Genomic DNA, 10,974 nt, shown 5'->3' with positions numbered 1-10,974 from the left:
TGGATTTCCTGTTCAAAAGAACCATGATAGTTTTTGGCCAAATTCGAGGAATATAAAATCGAGGGACTTTTTATGTGGCAAAGCTGGTTTTAAAAAGGAGTTTAAGTTCAACAACATGGTGAAGTTCAAAAAAGCAGACACAAAGAGTGATTGTTCAACAATGATTTGATATGAGTCAATGTTGAAGCCAATTGGACAATTAAAAAATTTATAGCAAATCATAATCACTCCTTAGCGAAGTTTAGTGATAAGTATCTTCTGAAATCAAGCAGAAATACCAGTGAAATAAATAAAGATGTGCTCAGATCGATGATATAAGCAGAGATTATAGCTACGAGGAGTAGAGAAACATGCCTGTATGAAAATAAATGCATCCAATTTCATTCAAAAGTATAGAAGAAAAAGAATTGAAAATGGTAGCACTAACTCTCTATTACAATTGTTCGCAGAAAGACAAGCTGCAGATAATATGTTTGCCTGAGATTTTAAGATTGATGAGTTTGGTAGGTTGATGAGCTTTTTTTGGAGTAATAACATGTCAATGCTTGATTATGACTGCTTTGGGGATGTCATTATTTTTTATACAAGTTATAGACTGAATAAATATAACTTATGTTTTGCTCCTTTTGTTGACGTAAACCATCATTGACAAAATATTCTTTTTTGAGTAGATTTTTCGTCTGACGAGACAATTGAATAGTTCAATTAGTTATTAAAAATATTTCTTCGCACAATGGATGATAACAGACTCACATAGATTATTCTAGTGATATATATATAAGAAATTTCCTTCAAATGTTCATTGTTGAGATGGTAATAAGGCAGTAAACAATTTATTCTACAAATGCATAAGTAAGTGCAACTCCGAAGAGGAGTTTGAACAAACATGAACGGACATGATTAAAAAAGAAATCCATGCGACAATATTTGGTTGGATGATTTGTACAATATCAGATATAAATGATCAACAACCTTTAATAAAGTAATATTTAGAATGAAAACCTTATCAACACAAATAAGTGAGTTTAAAAATAATGTTTGCCATGGTATCTCTAAGCAAACAAGATCTATTACTGATTATTTTCTGAGACTTGAAAATGTCAGGAAAGTATAAAGACGAAATGAGAATAATGAGGATTTCAGATGTACTCAATCCGTAATTGCTCCTGTTGCTAAAAACAACCTTGTGTTGAGGCAATCAACTTCATTTTATTCAAGGAAGTTATATCCATTCTTTGAAGCAAAAGAGTCTTTACATGGGGAGTGTGGTCTTACTATAGACTTATCTTTTAATAGTTCTTGAGAATATTACATTAAAAAATTGGATAATAAGGGGATAGAAAAAACCTTGGATTCTTAAATTTGAGAAGATAGATTCTTAAATAAGCTGTAGTTACAAAAACTTTAAAATGATGAGGTTATTATGTGCTCATTGTATATGAGTTTTCAACATAGAAAATATAGGAAAGTTACCTAATAAATATCTTCTATTGCGATAGTTCGTTAATGCTAACAAGGATTTCTATTACGATTATGGATATAGATATTTTAATGGGTCACACGTGAAGAATGATTATTCAAGTGGTCTCATATTTTGCAGCCACATCTATAAATTTTCACATCAAATTAACACTAAAGCATAAGGAAATGAAGAAGCTAAATAATATATGTTGGAATCTTAAAAAAAATTATTCGACGATGTTGACAGCATATTGAGTGGGGAGATCACCTCAATTGAAGCAAAAGCCAAAAAAAAAAAAATCATTAATAGAGAAGGCAATGTGAAATTAAAGAACTTAGTAGAGACACGTCCAAAGTGTATATCTAATCTCAGATTATGTGAAATTAAAGAACTTAGCAGAGACACGTCCAAAGTGTATATCTAATCTCAGATTAAAAAGATATTGAGAGAAAAAAAAGAGAGCCAAAAATACATATTCTTATATATTAAATCAATTTTATTATATATGCTATTTAGTTTCTCTAATTAAATCTTTGTTTTGTAACTTAAGAAAGGAGAAAGAACCTTCATCAATCAAAGAACCAGTTGCTTTCAGTTTCTTTAACTAAATCCTTGTTTTGTAACATAAGAAAGAAGAATGAACCTTCATCACTCGAAGAACAAGTTGCTTCCCTATGGGCACTCGTTATTCCGTGTCTTAAGTTAAAATGTTATTAAATTAATAATAAAATTTTGTGAAATTAAATAATGGATTTAATTTGATGAGAAATTGAGTTTCCAAGTGAGGAGGGTTGACAACATTAATCATGTCAGCAATACCTATTTTAAATTGAGATTGATAATGTAAATAGTAAGTTTTACTACATGATATCAAATTTTAATAATTTCAAATTATTGAGTAGGAAGGTAGAAAGAGTTAGACATAAGAGAGGGAATTTGAGGTAAGTTTTAAGTATATATCTTTGAATTTAGAAAATACACAAATACCTAAAGTAATACGTATTTGTGAAATAGTTTAGGATTTTGAGTAGAGAACAATTATAGATTTGAAAAAATGACTAAAAATAATAATAAATTTAACATAATGTTATGTGCTATTTTTATGGACACAAATAGAGGAGGAAATTAAGGATTACGAGACTGTAATAATCATAAAAAAAGTTTAAATGAATAATTATTATTTTATATACATTTAATTTTTTTTCTTTTATTTAAAAGTATTTGTGTTTTCAAATAAATATTTCATTATTTCAAAAAAACTTGATAGCATCTCTATGATTAAAAAAAACTGAAAAATAAAATAATTATTTTATGATTTACATTGCATCACTTTTTATATTGCACAGAAATTAAGATAAATTGATTTAATGATTCAAAGAACTTCAATATAAATTCAATGAAAAATAAATGATTAAGTCTATTAGAAATCACCTCTTTATGATACTAGTTGGAGATGTAATTTTGTTCATGCATTTTAAAAGAAAAGAAAACAAAAATAGTTGTGTTTTTATATTACAAAATAAAAATGGTTTTGCTATTATAATATTAACTGAAGAAGGTTTCGATGATACTCGTGTGATGACTTCTCAAAGAAAAAGAAATTAAAAAAATATAAATGATTAAAAGAATAAAAATATAATTAAGATGATATAACAATAGCGTTTTTATAAAATAAAAAATATAAAGTTTATTATAGATTGATTAGTATATTATTTTGATAAATTATGTTAGGCATTTGCATAGAAAAATAATACATAATAAAATAATAATTATTCAATAAGCAATTTTTTATTTAATCCGTAATTTAACTGTTCTTTCAAGAAAAGCTCTGTTAGTCTGATATATAAGAGTGAATTTGTTTATAGAAAGAGAAATTGTTGGAAATAGTTAGTAGAATGTTGTGCTTTATGTTTGGTTTTATGTAATGTGAATTTTATCATATCACTTATTTTGTCGTATCAAATTGAAAGATTTTATGTATCTTGCTAGATGTTATTTATGTATTTTGGTTTAGTGACACTTTTACAGTTAAATCTTATCGTGAATAATTTTAGTCCTAGAGTTTATAAAAGTGTTAATTTGGTCCCCAAAGCGTCCATTGGTCCCCAAAATCTTTATATGAGTAGAAATAGTCTTTTGTATTTTGGTTTAGTAACACTTTTATAATTAAATCTTATTGTGAATAATTTTAGTCCCTGAGTTTATAAAAGTGTCCATTTGGTCCCCAAAGTGTCCATTTGCTCCCCAAACTCTTTAATATGAGTTGAGATAGACTTTTGTAGTCCCCACAAAGAACTATATCTATAGACTTAGAGACTAAAACGGCCCTATGTAAACAATTAGGGGAATATTTTAACAATTTACTCTATTACAACCTCATCATAGAACACAAAGGTTGATTCAACATAGAACGAAAAAAATATCTACATAAATAAATCATTATTCTTATAAAAAAAAGTCTCTATTATTTTTCGAGCTAAGGCCACCATTAGAAGTCTCCATTACTTTTTCTTTTTTTGAATCCAATCAAGGGAGACTTGCAATGAGAAAGAGAAGTGTATTTCACTCGAAGGTTGATTAATGGGAAATGTAAGGTTTTTAATTACTCATGTTCCTATTAAACAGGTTTTTTATGGTTATCAAGTAAGGACTATTGGAAAGGTTTTAGTTTGCTGCTAAAGCAATATCAAAAAGGTTTATTTCTCTCAACATTCAAATAAAAATTAATAATTGCAAAAAAAAATGTCTAGCAAATTATTGAAAGAAAAATACTTCATTGATCCTCAAAATAAACAAGTAGTTTAAGTCATAAATGTAATCAAACTACCTGATGTGTTAGAAAGTGCTCTGGATGATTGACAAGGAAGAAGTGCTCTACAAGCTCATAGGTTGACTCATCTGGGTCAGCTGGGACATTTCTTACAAGGACCTGCAACAAATAAAACAAAAGCTCAGGGAGATATTTGCAAATTTCTAAGTGCTCAGAATAACTACCTACCATGCCATCATTCATAAGTACCCTATGATTTTCTAAGAAAAAAAAATATATATACATATTTCACTGAAAAAATGTCTGCAAACAAGAAGATAAGATATTTGTTTTGTTTGTTTGGCAGCATGACAAAAAACTAGAAGGAAAATTTACAAACATACTATACAATTCTTGTGTATTTTCATTTCTAACGCCCAAAGTTTGACATTTACACTCATAACACCTTGGCGTCATAAAACTATGCATGAAAAGATGTGTTTCACTTTCTAAAACATACTGATTTTCAAGATTTGAGGGGTATGCATGTAAATATGAAAATCTAGTTGTTAGATATGTAAATACATAATAATTGTGCCGTATGTATGTAAATGCTCCAAGTTAGAAACAGGTAAAGAACTTCTTACTGTGAACTGATCTGGACGGCGTTTTTCTGATGCAAGAAAATGCAATCTCATCGATGCAATTATTGCATATTCTTTGAACAACACATAGCAAGTCCAAAAGGTAAACATATATGCCATCACCAAGTGTGCCCAAAATCTGCAATAGCATAAGAGTATATTTGTTAATTTTGTATTGTACAGCTTGAGTTAATCACAACTTTCTTCATAAATTATTGTATAGAAAGTTGTATTTGGAACTATAAGAAAAGCTCAAGTTGTGTGTTCTCTTAGCATAGCTAGCTCTACATGCATATAAAGGACTTTCTCACTTTGGGACAAAATACATGCATAACAGACCATGTTCCTTAGGATAGAGCTTCTATTATATGCATGATTTTGATTTATATATCTAATAATCTTAGTACACTTTGTTGTGACAATCCTAATCTAGACAAGATTGTAAGTCCAGTGGAATAGTTTTCGTTATGTATAATTACACTACCTTAGTTCTCTGCTTCCATAAATAATCCCTATAGTGCAGAAGATTTTAAGCTCTGCATTTTTATTTATGGGGCCAATTACTTACATACCACCCAAACTTGTTATTTACCAATCAACCACACTCTTTCATCTAATTTTCAAATTCTCACTCAAAGATCCAAATTCATGGTAAAACCCCAACCATATTTTCATTTTTATCAAATTCTCATTAGTTTAATCTTGGCATGCAAAAAGACATCGGTTCAATAGTTCAAAAAAATCACCTGGGTGCTTAATTTGTAAATATCAATTTTTTCGGTGTTTCTATATAATTATCCCTTTTATTTAAACATGATTACACAAATGTTCAATTTAAAAGATTGAAAAAATTTAGAGTTGTGGATAACTTTCTTCTCTTTTGTAACAAACTAGCTAAAGCATGGCATAAGAATTCTTTGCTTGATCTTGTTAGCTTAAGCAATTAGGGCAATTTATCTAACAGATGTTTATACAAGACACATATCAAGAGATTATTTACATGGGATCAGTTCCTCTCATTCATTTCTTTCTTCTCAATCATGGCCTCATTTGATTTGTTTTGCTGCATATCTATTACTATAAATCTTTCTAAATATTGGATAGAAGCAATTATAACCCAAGAAATAAGCTATAACTAGCTTTAAATCAAAATTTAATCATGATGTCCTATTTAATGAAGCAAAAGCATATGAGAAGTCTTAAAAAAAAAAAGGCATTCACATGGGCATTCACATGCATACCACTCAAGCATACCACTCAATTCTTACGTATTTACATATCTACCGCCCATACTTCGATTTTTACATTTATACTGCCCAACTCTTTCATATCACATCAAAAAATACCAATATTTTAACTTTTATAAAATGAAATGCATCTTTTCATGTATAGGGTTCGTTCATAGGTGTTGGTTTCCGTTGTTTAAGTTGATAAATCTTACAGTTATTTTGGTATTTGATATTTAATTCATGATTTTGTTCAACTACTAGAATCAGGGCATTCTACTTTCAAAATTTTGCAGTCAGTTGGCATGTATATAAAAATTGAAGTTTTGGTCTTAGATACATAAATACATATGAATTGAGAGATATGCATGTAAATCTTCCTTAAAAAGCAAAGTTTACACCATGTTTCATAACATTTCTCTCCAACACATTTCACAAGAGATATTAAGCAAAAATATGCTAAATAAATGTTATAATTAGATTTCTCACTTATTTGATCCTGTGGGAATATTGGAAATAGAAATCTTGTCTATAGCACTAAACTCCAAATCCGAAGCCTTTGTAGCCTCAACCTCCAGAGTATTATTTGTCCAGTTAACAGGAACCAATACAGCAAAGGCCAACAAGCAGATAGGAGCAAAGATTTTAAGCCTGTAACAAGATGGCCAAAGAAGACATTAGCTAAAAAAAAAAGAAAATTTTATATTAGAATGTCATATTATGGAAAATATTGCAAATTAAATTTAGCAATTGCAATTAAGGAAACATGTACATGAGCCAAAAATGCCTCATGGTTATTTATATAAATACTGAAAAGAGAGTCAGAAAATAAGAAAGCTGTAGCTGAAAGCTTTGAATGTAGAACCATTCAAAAGCCTCATTTTACATTTAGAACCACTCTTTCTCTTTCCTATGAATTTACATATCTAACACTCACACACTTCAATTTTTATGTGGAGGCCACCTTTCTTATCATGAAAAGGTATGTTTCACTGTTTAAAAGTTAAAATGGTAGTATTTTTATGTGATATGAAAGATTTGGGTCAGGTTTTACATACGTGCATTGCATCTTACCTACGCATGAAAATGTGCATTTTGCTTTTTTTAAAGTTAAAATGATGATTTTTTTGATGTGATATGAAAGATTTGGGCGTTATAAATTTAAAAATATAAATTTTAGGTGATAGATATGCAAATAAATATGAATTGGATGATATGTATGTGAATACCCCTAAAATTAAATGTTTCATCCAAATTCACATAAGAATGTAGTTTATCACACATTAAAGCGATTGACTGTCTGGGAAACAACATGATGAAATTGAATCAATCCAAATGTTTAAGGGGGCACTTTTTTCTTAAGAACACTCAAAATAAATATAAGTTATTTTGAGTGTTTTCAAAAATATGTTAATCTATTTTTAGAAACAAGAAGTAAGAACACGCAAAAAAACACTAACATGTTTTTAAAAATGAAAAAATAAAATTGATCACAAACAAGCCCTCTACGATGGTAAAAAAGATCACAAAAATGACATACCCCAATAGATATATTCGCAAATAAACAGCGGAATCTAATCCAGCATGATCAATCAGCTCCGGTTCCGGCATTTTGAGAGCAGGAATCCATTGAAGAAACGTCATGTATGATCTGAAGTCTAAATTTACAAACTTATGCACGAATGAGCCCGAGATCGTCGGACTAGTCCTTACTCCCTTAAGGTACCATTTTGGGAAATAAACCCTATCATTGAATGGTTGCAGACGCAATATAGCAAATGCTAGCAAGAAAGCAAAGGCACTAAGAATGTTTATAGTTGCAGCAAGACCAATGTCGCCAAGTGTAGCCATAGTTTTCTTTCCAAAAGAAGTTTCAAATCCAACCTTCTACCTGTAAATTTGAAATATTATGTGCATTAGCAGTAGGAGAAACATTAGAATCATGTTGCAACTTATCTCATCATGGGGCATTTTCATACATACCACATAATTCTTATGTATTTACATGTCTGACATCTATTTATTTTATATATAAATTCATCGTACTTAAATTTTTAATATCACATTAAAAATATCACTAGACTAACTTTTTAGAAGTCAAATGCACCTTTTAATCCATATGATGATAGCACCATAGTGTTAAAATGTAAATATGAAATTTTAGGTACTAGATATGTAAACTCATACAAATTTTGTGGTACATGTGCAAATTTTTCTAGGGGTATTTACATATATACCACATAACTCTTATGTGTTTACATGTCTAATATCTAATTTTTGTATATTCACACCCATAGTATTTAAATCTTTAACATTATATCAAAAATATCAGTTCATAATGCTAACTTTTCAGAAGTCAAATGCGCCTTTTTAAGCATAGGATGATAGCATCAAGGTGCTAAAAATATAAATATAAAATTTCAGATGCTAGATATGTAAATTCATAAAACTTTTGTGGTGTGTGTGCAGATTTTCCTACGGGCAAATTTACCTATAGGCATTTTGATACATACCACCTAAGCTTTAATATTTATTTACATTCATAATGCTTAAATTTTTAACATCACATTGAAAATGCCATCTCACTAACTTTTTAAATATCAAATGCACCTTTTTTATGCATGGGATAACAACAACAAAATGTTACAAATATAAAAATCAAATTTTAGATGTTAGATATGTAAATTCATCAGAATAGTGTGGAATGTATGCAACACATGCATTGTTTGACTGCACCCTGAATTTACGTTAAATAAGGCTTATCAAATATAGTAAATCTGATCATCAGTGCAATGAAGATGAACTTGCGAGTGAGGAAGAAATTCTTAAATCCGTCTCCCAATCAGACTTACTGAACCCAATTACATCTTAAAATAGACATGATGTAGGAAGAAAGTACAAAACGTGAAGATTTTTGATTTACTGAAACGCTCGATTTAATTTTCATTTTTTTAATGTTTAGTCGGACTTATGCTAAATTTATGACTAAATCTTCTTTAAATAACGCTACCAAACACCCTCATAGTAAGGAAAAAATTTTTGTGTCCGGATGTTCGCACATCCGGACAGCCAACCACCGACCGTCACGTCAACCGTCGATGAGGTGTATGACGACGTGGCGGCCGGTGGATGGTCATCCGGATGTGCGGTGTCGGCACGGAATATTTTTTCCATAGTAAGAGTGAAATGTCCCTAAAAATTACTGTTCCAGCAGCATAAAAATCATTCTTTAGTTTTCAAATGAAAAATCTAGAAGACGAAGTATAAAGACCAAACGAACTAAACCCTAATCCGCTTTCTCAAACCCTAAAAACCAACCTTCAGGGAAGACAAAAATAAGAATCAAAACCCTAACATTTCTCACAATCGAACCAAAACTGCTACAGAAAACAGCAAGAATCAGTAAGAACGCATAAGACAAATTTCTGCAAACCTTTCATACATAAGAGAAAAGAGGAAGAAGAGGCTTCAAGCAATGGGCGAGCAACAGCGAGAGAAACGAAGGAAGAATCGTTGTGGAGTGAGGTAGAGGAAGACGAATAAATGCTTAAATCTTTCCTCTGAACTTTTGCTTCTTACAGAAGAAAGAATGTCGGAGCTTTCTCAAATGGTGATGTCGCAGAAACAGAGGAAGAAGACGAGTTAGTTTGTCTTGATTTGGGATTAATTAGCAGAGTTAGTGATTATTTAAAGTAGAATTGACCCGTTAAAATTTAAAATTTTAATGCTGGAGAAATGAGCCGGCCGGAGCCTGCTGAGGGAGGAGGAAAGAGCCGTTGGAGTTGGGGAAAGCAGGTGGGGCCCACATATTTGGCCATTTAGTAGGATTCAAGGTAAATTTAAATTTATTAAATCTAAATATTATTATATTTAAAATAATGTTTGAATTAATTAAGGTTAAACTTAATAATTCATTTAATGTGTTTGATATAAATTTATTTGAAATATATTTTTCGTGCCCTAAATCCGTTAAATCCAACCAGAGATGTGAAAATTGAATTTAACTTAACGACGAATTTATCTGACCTATTTAAATCTTTTAAAAGACATTATGAGAGACGGTGCGTGAAAATCAAAATATTTTATATTTTTTTTCATATATGGATCAAAATAGTCTTACTCTTTAAAGAATAATTATTATATTCTAATTAAATGAGTCTAATAATTAATTGGATAATTACATTCAGATCATTTGAAATATTACTATTTACAAAATAATCACAATTTTTTTAGCTACCAAGCGGTGATTAGGGTTGTTAACGAGTCGAGCTTTAGTAAGCTCAGGTTGGGCTCATGTTCCGCTGATTCAAATTTACTTATGTTTGAAATTGACTCGTGTTCGAAATTGTTTGTCAATAGAATGTTTTTATTCTATTTGATTTACATATTTTTGTTCGTGCTCGGCTCGTGTTCGACTCGAAATTGGTTCATTTAAATTAGTTAGTAATCTGCATCATTTATATGCACTATAAAAAGCAGAATCACATGAACACGCGAGTTATAGTGATCTAAACTAAGTATATATATATATATATATATATATTATAAATAATGTATCTAATTTTTTTATTTCGAGCTAAAGCGAGTCTAACACGATCAAACAAATGGTTGTTAGTGTTCTGCTCGTTTATAAATCGAGCTTAAAAAAATTGTTCGTATTTGGCTTGCTTATGTAAGGAATGATTCAAGCACGAGCTATTTAAAGAACTGAACACTAATTGTTCGCCAACATCGAGTCTTTTTTTTACAATTATAGCCATGATCAAACTATTGAGAATTTGATAAAAATGAAAATATGAGTTGGGTTCTTATCATGAATTTTGATATTTGAGTAAGAATTTGAAAAATGGACGAAAAAGAGAGATTGATTCGTAAATAACAAGTTTTGAGTGG

At 29.9% G+C, this 10,974-nt stretch overlaps 1 protein-coding gene across 1 annotated transcript; it reads right to left on the bottom strand.

Annotated features, from left to right (window-relative positions):
• Positions 1-264: 264 nt before the first annotated feature.
• On the bottom strand, positions 265-9,724 carry LOC110020191 (CSC1-like protein At3g21620). The gene is made up of 6 exons (XM_020718196.1): positions 9,515-9,724; positions 7,622-7,972; positions 6,571-6,732; positions 4,859-4,994; positions 4,290-4,391; positions 265-354 (listed from the first exon to the last, which is right to left on the bottom strand). Exons 2-6 carry the CDS (start codon positions 7,930-7,932, stop codon positions 265-267), a joined length of 801 nt encoding a protein of 266 aa, XP_020573855.1. The 5' UTR covers positions 7,933-7,972; positions 9,515-9,724.
• Between the last annotated feature and the right edge of the window lie 1,250 nt (positions 9,725-10,974).

The sequence above is a fragment of the Phalaenopsis equestris genome, unplaced genomic scaffold, assembly GCF_001263595.1.
Source record: "Phalaenopsis equestris unplaced genomic scaffold, ASM126359v1 Scaffold000094, whole genome shotgun sequence".
Taxonomy (NCBI): domain Eukaryota; kingdom Viridiplantae; phylum Streptophyta; class Magnoliopsida; order Asparagales; family Orchidaceae; genus Phalaenopsis; species Phalaenopsis equestris.
This window is presented reverse-complemented; position numbering and strand designations above follow the sequence as displayed.